Source organism: Cyprinodon tularosa, unplaced genomic scaffold (assembly GCF_016077235.1).
Source record: "Cyprinodon tularosa strain WSP-4 unplaced genomic scaffold, ASM1607723v1 ctg634, whole genome shotgun sequence".
In the NCBI taxonomy this organism is placed as follows: domain Eukaryota; kingdom Metazoa; phylum Chordata; class Actinopteri; order Cyprinodontiformes; family Cyprinodontidae; genus Cyprinodon; species Cyprinodon tularosa.
Genome location: NW_024039379.1, coordinates 1063914 through 1080921, shown reverse-complemented (window position 1 = coordinate 1080921; position 17008 = coordinate 1063914). Strand labels below are relative to the sequence as shown.

General features: G+C 52.2%; 2 protein-coding genes across 4 annotated transcripts in view; one reads left to right on the top strand and one right to left on the bottom strand.

Moving 5' to 3' along the window:
- Positions 1-2589, top strand: part of psda (pleckstrin and Sec7 domain containing a) — a 56949-nt gene extending 54360 nt beyond the window's left edge. For all 3 annotated transcript variants that reach the window (XM_038308349.1, XM_038308348.1, XM_038308346.1), the window contains 4 exons: positions 624-781; positions 903-1047; positions 1121-1264; positions 1897-2589. In XM_038308349.1, coding sequence (XP_038164277.1) covers positions 624-781; positions 903-1047; positions 1121-1264; positions 1897-2217 — 768 coding nt within the window. In that variant the 3' untranslated portion in view covers positions 2218-2589. The remainder of the gene's footprint in view (positions 1-623; positions 782-902; positions 1048-1120; positions 1265-1896) is intronic.
- A 1425-nt stretch (positions 2590-4014) lies between these two features.
- Positions 4015-16191, bottom strand: nfkb2 (nuclear factor of kappa light polypeptide gene enhancer in B-cells 2 (p49/p100)). The gene is made up of 24 exons (XM_038308350.1): positions 16064-16191; positions 15509-15562; positions 14355-14394; positions 13311-13380; positions 12901-12941; positions 11293-11391; positions 11067-11218; positions 10663-10775; positions 10437-10595; positions 10103-10207; positions 9942-10030; positions 8396-8534; positions 8191-8316; positions 7945-8097; positions 7730-7871; positions 7538-7652; positions 7263-7470; positions 7018-7187; positions 6839-6941; positions 6573-6730; positions 6404-6482; positions 6168-6337; positions 5978-6089; positions 4015-4357 (listed from the first exon to the last, which is right to left on the bottom strand). Exons 2-24 carry the CDS (start codon positions 15523-15525, stop codon positions 4284-4286), a joined length of 2634 nt encoding a protein of 877 aa, XP_038164278.1. The 5' UTR covers positions 15526-15562; positions 16064-16191; the 3' UTR covers positions 4015-4283.
- Positions 16192-17008: the final 817 nt, after the last annotated feature.

Here is a 17008-nt window from a genome sequence, read left to right as displayed (position 1 = left end):
AGAAGGTAAAATTACCTTTTGTTGATTTTGTGGGTTTTGCATTATGGATCGTGTGCCGAACACCAGGGCAAAAACTTTTCAAACTTCTTTCTTTCTTCTTCCTTTCCTCTTAACCCCGCGTCTTTAAGGCATTTATACTAGTGATTATGAAAATAGCGCCCCCTTCATTTCCGGAATGCAATAGTCCCATTTCCAAATAAGGTATGGGACTGACGGAAAGGTCCGTCCCCGCCCCTTTCTGTTTGCTGCAGCGAGGTCCTTCTCTTTTATTTTGATCTTGTTGCCATGGAGATAATGAGCGCAAAACGTTTTCCAGCTGAACATATTTCTGATGGAGATGTTAGGATAAAGTTAACACAAGATGGTGCCATGAAACCCATTTCTATACCATGACGCTCCCTCCTCCTCCTCAGAACAGGACGGGGAGGTGAAACGGGTCCATCAGAACAGGAGGTTCTGGTGCAGTGAGCTCAGAGGTCCAGCAGGGGGAGCTCCTGCTTCCTCCTGTTTTCATCATTTCTGGTTGATCTGGGTTCTTTGGTTGAACCTCTTCCTGCTGGGTGGGAATGAACAGAACCAGTTCCAGGTGCTTCTGGTTGATTCTGGATCCGTTTGTCCAACAGGACGAGTACCGGACGGAGCAGGAGCTGACGGAGGAGGACGTGAAGAACGCAGTGTCCGTCCATCACTCTCTGGCCATGAGGGCGGCCGACTACAGCAAGAGACCCAACGTCTTCTACCTGAGGACGGCCGACTGGAGGGTCTTCCTGTTCCAGGCCCCGTAAGTGTCTTCCTGTCGCCCCCTGCTGGTCAGCAGAGCGGCTCTAGAGCTACGCCATGCAGACGGCGGACATCAAGTTCCGCTCTGCAGACGATGGACATCATGTCTCTGTGTCCTCCAGGAACCCTGAGCAGATGCAGTCCTGGATCACCAGGATCAACGTGGTGGCGGCCATGTTCTCCGCTCCTCCGTTTCCGGCAGCGATCGGCTCCCAGAAACGCTTCAGCCGTCCTCTGCTGCCGGGGTCCAACACCAAACTGTCTCAGGTACGAGACCAGAGCTTCATCCGCCGCCCCGGTCCATCAGAACCGAACCTGACCCGTCTCTCTGGTCCAACAGGAGGAGCAGCTCAAATCCCACGAGAGTCGCTACAGGGCGGCGCACTCGGAGCTGACCGAGCTGCTGGCCGCCACGCCAGACAGGAAGGTCAAAGGTCGCGAACTGGAGGAGCAGAAGCTGCGTAAGGAGTACCTGGAGTTTGAGGTGAGCCGGATCAAGCTGGGTCAGAACCCGTCCTGAGTGGTTCTGGTGTTGGAGGGCAGCTGTGACCCGTCTGACCCGCTCAGAACCCAGAACTGATGGTTCCCATTAAAACATTTTAGTACTGGTTCTACTGGTTCTGCTGGTTCTGGGTGCTCACTCTTTGGGTCCAACAAATATTAATACTAGGCAAAGATAACCCAGACTGACCGGGACCGCATCAAGGTCCGAACGCCTCTAGAACCTGAAACAGAACCTGCCAGCAGGCTAAAGTTCCCGTCTGTTCTAGAATGAGAACCAGAACATCCTGCCTGTCCACACGGTGGTGGCGGTGTGATGATCTGGGTTCCTGGCTGCTTTAGGAGCATTGCAGCATGACCTGAAGCCAAGCTGGGTTCTGCAGCAGAACCCAAAGAACCAACAGAATGCGAAGGAGCGGCCTAGTCAAAGTCTGGGCTAAACCAGGCGGGTCGACTGTTTCCTCCTGCAGGTGGATGAGCAAAGTCTGTTAGCGTCCTGTCCTCATCAGCAGGCTCCTCCTCTGACACACAGAAATCCCACGCTTTGTGCTGCCAGTGAACGCATCAGAGTAGAACCAGAACCTTCTCTAACCGCCTGCTTCTCTCCTCCTGCAGAAAACACGGTACGGGACGTACGCCATGCTGCTGCGGGCCAAGATGGCCAAAGGAGACGACGACCTGGCCGCATTCGAGGCGCGGCTGTACAGCGACGGCGGCCTGGAGAGGGCGCACTCCAGCCCCACGCTGCCTCAGGACGCCGCCAGCAAGGAGAAGGCCCGCAGCGGCAAGACCTCCAAGAGCCTCAAGGTCACATCCTCCTCTTCATCTGTGATGAAGAGCGGCGTCAAGGAGGGAGGGGGGGGTAAGAGCGCAGGCGGGAACAGCCAGAAGGCGGAGCTTCAGAAGCAGAGCAGCAAACAGGAAGAGGCGGCGTAACGTTCGAACGCCATCAGAAGAAACGCTGAGACACTTTCCCTCCAGACGAGACGTTTAAGGTCATCGGGAAAACAGACGCTCGTCCAGGAAACGCTTTCAGCCGCTAGATTTCACAATAAAAGCTTGATTTCCTGTCGGTGGTTCCAGGGCAGCGTATGAAGAAGTTTTATTGTGGAAAACTGAGAGCGGAACGTTCAGGGTCACCAATGCACCATAGGAATTTAGATTTTCATCGTCCTGTCCTGATTCCTGCAGCAGACAGAATGTGAGACACAAACAAATGGAACCGAACAATCAGAATCCGACTCTCTGCTTCACTTCGTTTGTTTTGACTTTGAGTTCTCCTGGAAACAAACAGGAAGTACGGAAGCCTGTTGCAGGCAAAAAACATATGAAACACTTTTAGATTTGACCAAACTGCAGATCAGTCAAACTGCTGCAGAACCTTTGGAGCCTCGGATCCATGAACCACAGGAAAAGGAGGAGCAGAACCAGAACAGATAGATTGAGGATCTCTGGAACGATTGATCTAAAATTTATTCTGGAATTCTTTTAAAAAAATAGATTTTCTGTAAAATGAGCAAAAAAGTGTCCCATAGATCCTCTCTGCTGGAAGATGTTTCACTCCTTTTTTATTAGTGTAAAGGTTTGTGTTTGTTGCATTTAGGTCACGTGATGGGTGTCTGCAGTTCTCCTCCACTACCACTGGAGGGCGGCAAAGATGATCAAATATTTGTAATGAAAGTTCTGATTCGGTTCTGGTTCAGAAAAACATCAAAGGTTTTATTTCCTTGTTCTGTTTTGGCACCGAACCTTTTTTTCTGGACAGAACCTTCAGTTCTGAACGTAAGCGGAACCACAGAACGGAGCGCCTCAGTCACATTTCTCCCACAGCAACCCAGAACCTTCAGAACCAACGGTTTGGACCTGAGGCCGGACCGGTGTGGAGCTGAATTCTGTCGCCCCCCCCCGGGTCAAAGGGAACCGGGTCTCACAGTAGCAGCTTCCAGGTCTGGTTCTAACTCTGTCCTTCGTTTGTTCAGGAGACTGAGGCGGTCCGGGTTCTCTGGTTCCGACGCTTTCCTCCTTTAAACAGAACCAGAACCACGGCTGTAGCTCCGCCGGTCCGCCTCCAGGGGGCATTAGAGACACTGCTCCTTTTCCTACAGCTGTTCAGAACCAAACTGGGTTCTGCTCAGATCGCAGCAGAACTTCATTGTTTCTGTCCGGTTTGGCTGCTCTAGAAGTGGTTCTGAAACCTTCCTCTGCTGTGGTTCTGGTCCGGTCCAAACCTCCAGAACCCCTCTACTCCATCAGAACACTGCAGAACTCTACAGGTTCTGGTTCCCTGTAAATAAGCTGGACCTCCTGTGGAACCGGGCCTGACGCCGTCGGACCTCAGAACTCTCTGTGCTGCACATGTTGTAAATAAAGTTGGACCTGCCGATCCAGAAGCCATACAGCCGCACTTTGCTCTCACCCAGAACCAGAACATGGACCGCCCGCTGTGGGCGGGTTCTGGAAGGTCCGCTTTGCGGCGGTCCGACCCATGCTGTACATAAGTCACTTCCTGTGAAGGTCCGTTTCGTGAGCAGAACCTGTTTTTGTTCGTTGAGCTTAGAAGCAAAAATAAAGCTTGAAACGAACATCTGGGTCCGGCTCTTTATTTGGTTCTGGTGGGTCAGAACCAGCCCACAGATTCTGGTTTTAGGACAAACTTTATTCATTTTTACAACATCAAACATGTTTGTTGTTCTGCAGCTGACAGGTGAGTCAACAGCTGCGAGGTGCATTTAGGCATCAGTCAGACTGAAGACGGACGAACCGAAGGACAGAAAATATAAATTAAAGTCAGAGACACACAGAAACAGTTCGTTTCTGGTCAATTATTCCATCCTTTTATCATGACGACGATGATGATGATGATGACGGGTTAAATTGTCCAAGCGTTTTAGAAACACGTCTCTCATTTCGCAGCTCTTTGCAGTGTTTTGCCACGATTCGCAGCAGATATTTCTCCGGCAGCAGAAAAAACTGGCTGAAGGAAACTAATGGACAATCCTCGTTCACTGATTGGTCACCTCCTCCTCCTGCTGCTCCTCCATTGGCTGGCTGCTGAAGCCGCTGTCCACCGTGGCGTCTGATTGGACAGAAACAAGATCATGTTTAGACAAAAGCTCATCAGGAAAGAGGCTTTAAAAATGGTTTTACTTCCTGTTTCAGAAACAATCAGAACCGCAGCGATTAACTTCATCATCATCATCATCATGGTGATCAGAACCGATCGTGCTTCTATAAACGGATCTATGTTCTTAGTCTTGCGTAGTTTGATCAGACTGATGTTATTTATTCACCTTTCAGAACCAGTTCTATAGAAAATGGATCCGACCGAAAAGTCAGTCCCGTCCAATCAGAGGAGCGGTGCGTTCCGATCTGAGGTCCTGATTGGTTCTACTGCTGCTACAGTCTTTAATTGGTTCTGAATTTCCTAAAGTTTGATACTTTAGCAGTTTGTTCCCGTATGCTAATGCTAACAGCTATCCAGTCAGAATAAAAAATTATATACCCTTTCATGTCAGATAAGAGACTTTTTTAAATTAGCAGGTAATAAACATTTCTTATTTCTATACTGAAATTAATTTTATAGTTCTGATATTTAATGTTTTTAATAAAGCTTGAAAATTGTAATTAGCAGAAAATAATTAAGTCTTTTTGGAACTTTTCTATAATGTTTTCATTAATTTAATTTTATTTTATACGTAGCTCTGTACCAACTGGAACTTTAATTATATGAGTTAGCATGCTAGCTCGCTACTGCTAATGCTCCTGTATCCATTTTTTGCTATCAATGAGAGGTCTTCATTTATAGACCAAGTAGCTAAAGTGGGCTTATTAGCATTAGCATGCTGCTGTTTTGATGTATTCTATACTAGTTTGTAGTTATATATGATATTAATTATTTTTAATAGTTAGTTAGTTGCTAACGCAGTGCTATTATTCTGAACTGTAATGTGAGCATGCTAATGCTATAGTCATGCTTCATTGTGGTGAGCATGCTATTTTTTGGTCACAGCTGTAATCTGGTATTCTAATGTGTGTCAGGCTAACATTAGCACATTGCTACTATGCTAACGTTAGCTCAGTGCTGCTATGGTAACGCTAGCACAGTGCTCGTATGCTAAATTTAGCTCAGTGCTGCTATGCTAACGCTAGCACAGTGCTCATGTGCAAACACTGGTACAGTGCTCATATGCTAACGTTAGCTCAGTGCTGCTATGCTAACACTAGCTCAGTGCTGCTATGCTAACACTAGCTCAGTGCTGCTATTCTAACACTAGCACAGTGCTGCTATGCTAACGTTAGCTCCGTGCTGCTATGCTAAAGTTAGCTCAGTGCTGCTATGCTAACCTCTAAATCCTTCCCATCACAGTAAGGCCTCTGGCCCCGAAAGCTAAACGAATCCTTTCGTGTCATAAACTAGAGATAAATGTCCCTTTAAAGTGAACGAGTGGCTAAATCTGAAGGGATGATGGGATCTGCAGTCCTCCAGCCAGTGGAGAAAAACTACATCATGTTGTTAGCTAACTTGTTGTCTGTTCTTAACCTGAACCGACCGGGTTCTTGTTTAATATCCTGAACTCCTCAGTTTCTAGATGGTGACCTGGATGAATTCACAGGCCTTCAGAACCTTTAGACCCGGACCTGGAGCTTCATGTCTGCTGCAGGTTCTGTTCACTCTTCCTGGTCGGGTCAGAATTACCTGAGGCGAGTTTGTCGTGTCGCTGCTCCGTGTTCCTCAGCAGTCGGACTCCTTCAGTCAGACCCAGAGACTGCAGAGCATCAACCAGACCTTCCACCGGACCTCCACCCAGCTGGACCAGAGACAGACGGGTCAGTGTTTGGACCTGTGGAAACCCGACCTGGGTCCGGGTGTCCTGAGCGGCGGTTACCTTGTAGTGCTGCAGCAGGTTCTGGCAGGGGGTGGGGCTGTCCTGGTACAGGTGGGTCAGCGTCATCATTCCCAGCTTCTCGGCCAGCTTCATCCAGGGAACGTCTCCGACACTCAGGACCTCAACTAACCGGGACAGGGTGTCCTCGTCCAGCCCGGAGCGCTCCGCGTCTGCAGCAGCTTCACGTTAGACAGATCAGGGACACAAAGACCTGAACAGGTGAGACTGGTACCGACCTTCACTGCTGGTCCGGATCTTCTTGCCAGCGTGTCGAGACGCCTCTTGGCTCTGTCTGGAATTCAGCAGGTTCTTCACCTGGTTGGACACGAGACAGAGACACGTCCAATGTTTAGATGGAGACAGGGAGACGCGTCCCACGCTCAGATCTTTGGTTCTGCTGTTTACCTTCTGACAGGTAGCCAGGTCCAGAGGGGTGTGTCCTCCCCCAGGCCTCTTGCTGGTTGGCTGGCTGCGCTCTCCTCGCTCTCTGATTGGTTCGTCCTGCTCTTCATCCGAGGAGCTGAAGCAGAGCGGCTCGTCGTTCTCCATGTTCTTATCGGCACCTGAGGAGCAGAACAAACTTAGAACCTGCTGCTCTGTAGCAGGCGTCCCCCCCCCCGGTGTCCCCCCTCCCCCCGGTGTCCCCCCCTCCCCCGGCGTCCCCCTCTCACCTGCAGCCACCAGCATGGAGCAGAGCGTCGGCGAGCCCAGGCTGGCTGCCAGGTGCAGCGGCGTGTTTCCTCCGAAGGTGCAGGCGTTAACGTCAGCCTTCAGCTGCAGATGACATCACACGGCGTTAGAGGGAAGGTCCCAGACGGAAAACAGGCCCCGCCCCTTCCTGTGTGCTTACCTCGGTGATGAGCGTGCACGCCACCTTGAACAGGTTCTCTCTGACGGCCAGGTGCAGCGCCGTGTTCCCGCTCTTCTGCTCGGGGGCGTTGATCTTGGCTCCGCTCTCCACCAGCAGGCGGAGGCAGCGCTCGCCGTCCCTCCTGACCGCCAGGTGCAGCGGCGGCAGACCTGAGGGACACAGACCACCACAGCTCAGCGAGTCCGGCCGCTATCATCCAGTGGAGTTTAGGCTCCGCCTCTCACCGTGGTAGTCGGGCGTGTTCACCAGGTGGGCATGGCGTTCTCTCAGGTGAGCCAGCAGGAGGCGGAGTGAGGCGGTGTCTCCGGCCAGCGCCGCCAGGTGAAGAGGGCTGCGACCATCTTTGTCCACAGAGCTGGGGTCAGCCCCCGCCCTCAGCAGCATCTCCGTCACCTTCAGCTGCCGCGTGATGACGGCCAGGTGTAGGGGGGTCTGCGGAGTGGGCGGAGTTAGAACCCGGGCTCAGGTGAGCAGAGGTTAGGGTCCGGCTGCTGCTTACCTGCTGCAGGTGGTTGCAGGTGTTGAGGACGGCGTTCTGCTGGCTGCTCAGCAGCGTCTGGATCAGCTGCTGGGTGACTGAGCTCTGCTGGTGGATGATGGCCAGGTGCAGCGGCCTGATGGACACAGACCAGTTAAACCAGTCCACCGCGCTGCAGAACCAGCGCAGGGCGGGCGGGCGGGGGGGACTCACGTGTCTCCGTTGTTGTCCTGGACGCCGCACAGGTGTCTCTGCAGGGCCAGCAGGACGCGGGGGTCCCCGGTGCTGCAGTACTGCAGCAGGGCGGCGGCCGTCTGCCGGGCGCTCTGGGAGACCCGGTTACTGAGGCTGGCGGCTGGAAGACAGGGAGCGGGTCAGAACCGGAACTGGAGCGGCGGCAGGCCAGTTCTGTTCTGGCAGAGACTCACCGATCCGGATCAGCTGCTGCTGCAGAGCCTCCCCCTGCTGCTGGGGCGCGGAGCCTGACATCTGGGCTCCTCCCCCTGAGCTGAACCCTGTGAAGCCTCCTGTGAAGAAAGCTCCGCCTCCTGTTCCACCATTCATCTGCTGGAACTGGAACCCTGCGGAGAGGCGACCCAGTCCAGGTCAGAACCCCGGCTTCTGGACCTCAGCAGAACCTCAGCAGAACCTCTGAACTCCATGGAAGTCCGTACCTGCTCCTCCTGCAGCTCCTCCAAAGCCACCGGTTCCTGCTCCTCCATCTCGTCCTCTTCCTCCTCCTCTCCAGGAGTCGTAGTGAGGCAGAGGCTTCTGCTTCTTCCTCAGCACCTCCTCTTTGTCTGAAACGGAGCGGAGTTGATGGAACCAGCAGTGGGAGGGAGGGGAAACCCGGAGGGGAACCACCGGAGGCGGACTCACCTTGGATCTGAGGGATGTAGGTGAACTGTTTGGGGTCGCTGCTGTCGCCGGCCTTCTTCCTCCTGAGCTGCAGGAAGACGGTGACGGGCCGGTCGATCTCGGCGCTGTGGTAGGGCGGCGTTTTGAACACGATGGCGTACTGAGGACAGAAACAGGAGACGGGGAGGTGAGGGGGCGTCCTGGGTTCGGTTTGTCCCGCAGTGATGGAAAAACCCAGAAAACTCCAGCAGAGTGACTCAGTTTGACCTTTGGAGCTGAAACTTTCCCCATTTGATGCTGCAGGTGTTCTGGGTAAAACCGATTCTGGGTAACCGGGTCACAGGAAGCAGCGCTTTACCCGACCCGTCAGGATGTTCAGCTCAGACTGATGATGGTTCTGAACCCGCCAAATAATCAGAGCTTCCATCCAGTCCTTGGTTTCAGGCTGTTTCTCATTTCACAAAAACGCCAGTATGGACTCGTGTTCTCTCCAAGTCCGTTCTTGACTAGAACCCAGGAAAGTCTGGACTCGGGGAGAACGGGAGCAGAATAAATCTGGGTCATCTGGAACTGCAGCGTATTGATGACATCACCACATTTGAAGCTAATCTGGAGCTGCATTTCACCTCCTGTTATTATTAGTCTCTAGATAATAATGGATTATGACTTTTTTCATTTATTGGGGGAATAATAATGAACACAGTCAGATAAACATTTTACCAATTAAAACAATCAAACCTCCATCAGTATATCGGTATTTCACGCACGGCAATGCAGAGAGAGGGCCGCTGCAGACGGGCTAACGTTAGCCCAGGCCGCTGCAGACGGGCTAACGTTAGCCCTGGCTGAGGTTAGCCTCAGAACTCCACTGGTTGCCGCGGTCCTCTCAACATCAGAATTTTTTTTAATTATATATTAAAGCTTAAAGTATAATTTTCTCGCCTCAAATGATCCTAAAAAGTACTTTTATTGAACAACAGCAACAGAAAAGAGAACTTTTAACTTAATACTCTGAGCTCTGTGAGCGGTAACCTGGAAGCTGCTGCCGCAGTGCATGCTGGGACAGCTGTCAGTCTGGAGAACAGACCAGTCTGCTCTGATGCATGCTGGGTAAAGAGGGAGGGGCCAGAAAAACATCAGGGGACTTTGTCTGTTCTTGTGAATTGGAACAGCACCAAGGCTGAGGGTGATGACGTTTCACGAGGACACGAGAACGCACAAGTACACAGAACATAGTGAGAAACAGCCGCAGCCTCCCTCTGCTGGAGGATTCTGTCCAATCAGAGCCCTGCGTACAGAGAGCCACGCCCACTCAGCAGAGTTCACCTCCAGGTCAAAACTGTTCAGGTTCTGTCTCTGGTTAAAACAGTGAAGTTACCGTAGCAACCGGTTTCTGCCCAGTGGGAGCTGAAGGAGTTCAGCTGTTTTCAGACTAAAACAGGAAGTTGATCCATGTAAGACTTTCAGAATAAAGGCAGCAGATCGTCTTCGGATTCAGGCTCTGGACCGAACTACAGATAAAGTGATCAGACTCATGATGCGTTCCATGCTGCTCAGAAACACCGACCTGTTTGTGAACGTCGGTGGGTGAGAAGTCCCCGAACGCCTCCCAGCACCCCTCCTCGTCCTCCTCGTAGAACCGGATCTCTATGTCATCTGAGGAGGAGTCATAGACAGTTCAGAACCAGACCGCGGAGAAGGTCTCCTCCTGTCGGAACGTCTCCTCACCTTTCTGCACTTTGTCACACAGCAGGAAAACCTCGTCTCCTCCCAGGACGGAACCGCAGGTCCGATCCATGCGGGAGATCTTCAGGTTGGAGGCGTTTGGAGACTCTGCAGGAGGAGCAGGAAGCAGATGAAACACCCAGGAGGTCCAAACCGGTCCTCAGACATCAACCTGCTAAAGGTTCTGGTCCGTTTCTTTTCCTTCCTAATATCAGTGGCTCTCTATGTGATGCGTTCACTGACCCTCAGGAATCTAATCCTGAGATGCTGTGGGTCAGTGAAGGCAGCATCATTCTGGACTCTGTCCCGCTGTGTCCAGCGGTGCTGCGGGACTCACTGCTGTCGTAGATGGGGTTGGACACCACGTGTTTCAGCGCCCTGGTGAAGCCGCCGTTGCTGTCCTGCAGGTAGGCGGTGAAACGCAGGCGGACGATGTTCAGGTCCATGGCCTTCCCCAGCTCCTTGGCCTCCTTCAGGACGTCCGACTCCTCGCCGTCTGTGGAGACAGAAGCAGGTGAGCGGTCTGGGCGGGGAGGCCGGGCGGCAGCGGTCCAGATGTTTACCTGTCAGGGAGCAGTGGATCCCTTTCTGCCGCCGCCGCTCCTCCCTCAGACGCTTGGTCAGCACCTCCACCACGCCCCTCTTGGTCACATGGAGGATGCCCAGGTTACTGAACCTACAGGAAATGACATCACAGCCCATCAGAGCTTCATCGTCACGGTAACCTGGGAATATTGTCCTGATTGGACCAGAACCGCCTCACAGCCGTTAACCTGAGCTGCTCTGGATCCACTTCCTGGACCTCAGAGAAAGTTCTCCACTTCCTCTATTCCTGGAAATAAAAACGTTCCGGTTCCGCTCCAGCCAGACGCCAGGAAACGCTTCGGTTCTGACCCAGTTCGGTTCCAGAGAGCCTTCCTAACGCTAACGACTGTGAGGTTCTGATCCAGTCAGAGCGGATCCTTACGAGGCGGTGAGGTCGTTGGGTCCGATGTCCAGCGTACAGGTTCCGTTCTCGTTGCAGTGGCGTCCCACCAGGCTGTGGGCGTGGACCCGGGGCGGGTCGGTGTGGGTCACCAGCTGGACCTCCACCCGTGCGTGACCCACATAGTTGTTGATCTGAGGACAGACGGAAGCGGGATCAGACAGGAGGACGGACAGGGCCGGCAGGGCGGCTCTGATTGGTCGCTCACCTTCACGGTTGGGTAGGTTCTGCGGTTCTTCTCGCTGGAGGCCCCTGGGAGCCCGCCGTGGGACGGACCCTCACACTCATAACGGAAGCGGAACCCTCTCTGGAACAACAAACCAAGACGCTCAGCTTCCAGAAGTCCAGGTCTGCTCAGGTGGAAACCCCACCGGGCGCGAGCAGCAGCTTCTGACTGACAGGTTGACCTGTGACCTGGAGCTGCTTCCTGTTAGTGAAGCAGGCTGCTAACAGGAAGTGACACGCTAAGGGAAAACACCTCCCTCATCCACGCTAGCTTTGATTTTTATGATTTATGTGAAATTCCCTCCAGTTTCCCACCTGCTCCTGAGTCAGAACCAGAGACAGAACCAGTCAGAACCAGAGACCAGAATCTGAACAAGAGTCTGAACCCGAGTTAGAATCAGAGTCTGAACCCAGTTTAGAACCAGAGTCTGAACCAGAGTTAGAATCAGAGTCTGAACCCAGTTTAGAACGAGAGTCTGAATCAGAGTCTGAACCCGGTTGAGGACCATAGGCTGAACCAGAGTCTGAACCCGGTTGAGGACCATAGGCTGAACCAGAGTCTGAACCGGTTTAGAACCATAGGCTGAACCAGAGTCTGAACCGGTTTAGAACCAGAGTCTGAACCGGTTTAGAACCATAGGCTGAACCAGAGTCTGAACCGGTTTAGAACCAGAGTCTGAACCCGGTTTAGAACCAGAGTCTGAACCCGGAATAGAACCAGAGTCTGAACCCGGAATAGAACCAGAGTCTGAACCCAGTTTAGAACCAGAGTCTGAACCAGAGTTAGAATCAGAGTCTGAACCCAGTTTAGAACCAGAGTCTGAACCAGAGTTAGAATCAGAGTCTGAACCCAGTTTAGAACGAGAGTCTGAACCAGAGTCTGAACCCGAGTTAGAACCAGAGTCTGAACCCGGTTGAGGACCATAGGCTGAACCAGAGTCTGAACCCGGTTGAGGACCATAGGCTGAACCAGAGTCTGAACCGGTTTAGAACCATAGGCTAACCCAGAGTCTGAACCGGTTTAGAACCAGAGTCTGAACCCGGTTTAGAACCAGAGTCTGAACCCGGAATAGAACCAGAGTCTGAACCCGGTTAGAACCAGAGTCAGAACTCTGGACCCGTCTTCTGGACTGATCAGCTTCACTCATCATAGATCAGGACCTTCAACAGTTCTTCCATGTAGAAACCATCCTTTCCCTATTTAGCTAAAGAATCAGCTATAATCTCTCTGGATTATCGTCAGATAATCAGAATCTAATCCCACATTTAATCGAACATCAGTAAATAAATTATCGCTGTAGATAAAACTACGTCATCAGCAGAGAGTGCTTCAGCGATGAGCAGGCTGCTGGGGGACAGTCCGTTTCCATGGCAACACGAGGACCAGAATCCCAGTCTGGTTCTTAGAAACGTTTAGTTTGAAAGTTCAGCCTTTGAAGCGTTTTCAGGTTTGACTCCTGTTTCTAGAAAATAAGCTCCTAAAACAAGTCATCATCATCATGAAGAACACCATGGACCACATGACGGTTCTGGTACCAGATGGTACCATGGTGGCGTTTTAGGGCCCAATAGAACCGAATAGAAGTCTCACCTGTTTGGGTTCCTCGATGATCTGGATGTACGGACCATGAGCTGAAACACAAACACAGATGGGATCAGAACCCCTGAAGCTTTAATCTGAGTCAACCTGGAAGGTTCTGGACTCTCCGGTTCTGGTACCATCATGGGGTTCTGGTAAGACAGATGAGTTCTAGAAAGTTCTGCTCAGGGGATCTTCATCTCCAGGAATGAGGAAGGTTTTAGAAAGCGTCCTCCTGGAACCTGAGGTTCTGATCCCAGAAGGTCAGGAACCAGAACTTCAGAAGATCCAGTCCCAGAAGGTTTCACCAGAACCACAGAGACCAGGACCAACAGGGACTGAGAGGAGGAGATAAGGAACCGGGTCTTCAGAACCAGAACCTGTAGAAATCAGAACCGGTTAGCGGGTCGGGTCCGGCTCACCTGTCTCCTTCACGTACGGCTCCATCTTTATGTCCATCGGGGTGAAGTCGTACGGCAAGAAGTTAGAAATCTGCAGAAGAAGAGAGAAGCATACGTCATCGGATCAGAACCACATGTGATCAGAACCGGAACTGATTAGACCCGTTTAGAACCGAGCTGAATCAGAGCCGGACTGGATCAGAGCCAGACTGGATCAGAACCGGACCAGATCAGACCTGATCAGAACCGATCTGAACCAGAGCCGGACCGTATCAGAACCAGACTTGATCAGAACTGAAATGGATCAGAACCGGATGAATCAGAGGCAGACTGGATCAGAACCGGACAGGACCAGATCAGAACTGGACCATGCCCCAGTTCTCCTGAGGTTCTGTTTGAAGTGAGTTCTGTTAGAGGGACAGCAGGACGGGTTCTAGACAGAACCAGAACTTCCTGCCCTCTGATGGATTGCTGCTCCATCAAAGCCTGGAACCAGATTGGTTCTGAAGGGAAACCTTAGTGGGTCAGAACCACCTGTCGGTTCTGGAGCTAAAACCCATCTGGCTGCAGATGTTTGGGTTCTTAATGAGTCGGGTTTATTCTGAACCGGACCTTTTCAGATCGCTGCCTTCAGATGTTCTGAGACGTCAGAACCAACCAGACGGACTTGGACCTGGAAGAACCTGCAGAACTTTAAAGGAGGAAGTTCTGCTGCAGCAGAGCCTGAAGGAGACGCTGGGATGTTCTGGTTCTGCTGCAGAATGGTTCTCTGGGTCAGAACCTTACAGAACCTGAACAGAACCCGCTGGGTTCTGGGCCAGCGGGTTCTGTTCAGAGCAGAACTTCTGCCTGTTTGGAGCCGATCGTCTTCAGACGAGTTAACATGAAAACCTCTGAAGCGTGACGGCAGGAAACATCTGGAAACATCTGATCGTTGGTTAGAACTCTGAGCAGAACCAAACAGCGATACGACCCGATTCGGTTCTGGATCTCAGTCTGGAAATATGAGAATAAAACAGATCCAGGTTCTGGTTCTGAGGAGCAGAACCTGGATCAGAGACTCACCATTTCACTGTCGTAGTTCATGAACGGAGCTTCCGTCATCCTGCAGAGAACACAGAGACACAGCAGGTCAAAGCGGGTCGACTCGGGTCCAAACAAAGCCGGCAGTCAGAACCAGCAGAGCCCAACATCCAGCTCAGCGCCTCCCTCCCTCCCCCGTCTGTTCGCAGTCACTTCCTGGAAGCGGCCGGCGGCAGGAAAACCCCCAGAATCCCAGAGCAGTAGGGGGCGGAGCCTCCGTGCTGCTGATGATGTCATCCACTGCTGCTATGACAACAGACGGCCCAGCAGAAGGAGGACTGACACAGGAGCATCGCCTGGTTCTGCTCATCCACCAGAACCGACCCAAACAGACTGACAACAAACCAGAACCAGGACCAGAACCTGGACCATCAGGCGGGACAGATGGTCCAAAGCTTCAGAACCAGAACCAACCTGCAGCAGGCAGACAGAACCAGAACCGACCCGTTCTGCTCTCCGTCTGCTTCCTCCGTTTCTCTGGTGGTTTCTGGGCTTCCTGTCGCTCTGCGCTCAGAGAAAAACCCGGCCGGGCCTGAGTCAGAACCCGGCCCAGGCCTGGTTACCCCCCGCCGCCGGGACGGCCCCCTCTGAAGGCACCGGCCAATCAGAGGAGAGAACACCGGACGGGGAAGTCGGCAGGAATTCACAGAGTCGGTTCTGTTTCTGTGAAACCCAGAGAGGAAACCCGTCGTCATGGCAACGCCTCTGCAGCACACGTGTTCTGGGTCAACTGGGTCTGCGCTGCTTTGGAGGCCCGGTTCTGACAGCCCCAAACTGTTCCTGTGTCCATGCTGATCTGGTTCTGACCCGGTTCTGAGCCATTCCAACGTGTCAGGCGAGGCCAGAGGAGTTCTGAGAAGATCTGGATCTTCAAACGCTGCAGGAGGTTCTGATGGTTCTACAGGTGGTTGGACCGGACCTCAGCATCAGTACCAGAACCTGAGCAGGTTCTGATGTCGCTCAGAGGTTCTGCAGGCTGAGGCCGACCCGGAGAACACGCCGGTTCTGAACGTCAGCTCAGAACATGGACCACAGGGTTCTACACAACCCAACTGGATCTCTGGTTCCGACCCACCCCCCTTCCCCAGCCTGTTGTTCTGGTTCCCTCCAGAACCGGGCCTGAATGGACCGCCTACCTCAGAGCTCCAGCCATGACCAATGATGATGAGGAGGAGGAAGATGCTCCTTTCCTGCAGAAACAAACAAACAGAATCAGAACCGGTCCAGAACCAGAACCCCCACTGGTTCTAAAACACCTCCATCCGAACCAGAACCAGAACTCCCTGGAGGAACCAGGGACCCCAGAACCATCTGGATCCTTGGGTTCCAGAACCGCCAGGAAGTTCTGGTCCCAGGACGGGAAGCAGGGGCTGCAGAACCAAACATCTAAAGGATTCTGGATCAGAACCGAACCTCCGGAACGTTCTGCTCTAACAGAGAGAACTGGACGGAGCCAGTCCTGAAGTTCTGGTCCAGTTTCTGCTGGTTAATCTGTGAGAACCAGGATGAGTTACTGAAGCAGAACCGGAACCGCCCAGCTTCTCTCCGGGTCAGAACCGAACCTTAAAGGCTCGAACTTTAATCCGAGCTCCGAGTTTCGGTTTAAACATAAACCAAGTTGACCCAACTGACCCGGTTCCGGTCCAGGTTCGGTTCTGCTGCGTTTCAATCAGGTATAAAAAGGTTTTTACCTGATTTCTTTCTCCGAGACTCTGCGCGATTCTGCTTCCAACAAAAACTCCCGACTGGACCCAGAGAGCAGCGCGAGTCACTTCCGGCTCAGGATTTTCAAATTAAAGCGGTGGGTTATTTCCGTGTCTGTGTTCAGCCGCAGCCCGTGGACAGATGATCAGATGAAAGGAGTGCTGGCCTTGTGCTTAGGGCATAGAATCCAGAGGTTATGAGTTCGAGTCCCACTCCCACAGACTGCCACTCTGGGCCCCTGAGCATAGACCCTTAACCCCACACTGCTCCCCGGGCGCCTCACCATGGGCTGAATCTGGACCCCAACGTCTGCATGGGACACATTTTATGCTTTTATTTTGAAGCCACCCAATGCGCCGGAAATGTGCTTAGCAGCAGTTTGACACCCTCTGGGGCGGTAGTCATGGTGACCGCAGGCTGACAGCAGTGTCGGAAATCCCCGAAGCTGAGGGGAATTCCGGAGCCACGGCGGGAACACGGTCAGCTGATTGGTGGAAAGTTAAGACCCGCCCACCGACAACCGGAAATAGATTATAAAAGAAAACATGTCAAATCAGAAGAATACTATCTTTTACTTAAAGGAAAAATTGGAATAAAAACAGGATTCCAACTTAAATCATGACGTTCTGATCATAATGATCCTTTTTATTTTCAGAAAACACACAGACCATGAGTATGTTTTATTTTATTAGAACTTTATTTCACTTTAAAACATCCAGACAGAATAAAAAGCAGAAAGAACCTGAAAATAATGCAGCATTAACCCCAGCTCCATGAAGCCGAGCAGCTTAGAGGCAGCCAACAGGGGGCGCTGTGGCCACAGAGCAGCAGCAGCAGAACCTCCTGGGTTTGCATAGATCGAACTACTCTGAATGTTCAGAACCAGGAGAAATCAATAAAAAACGGATTAATTAATCAGCAGCTGATTGTTT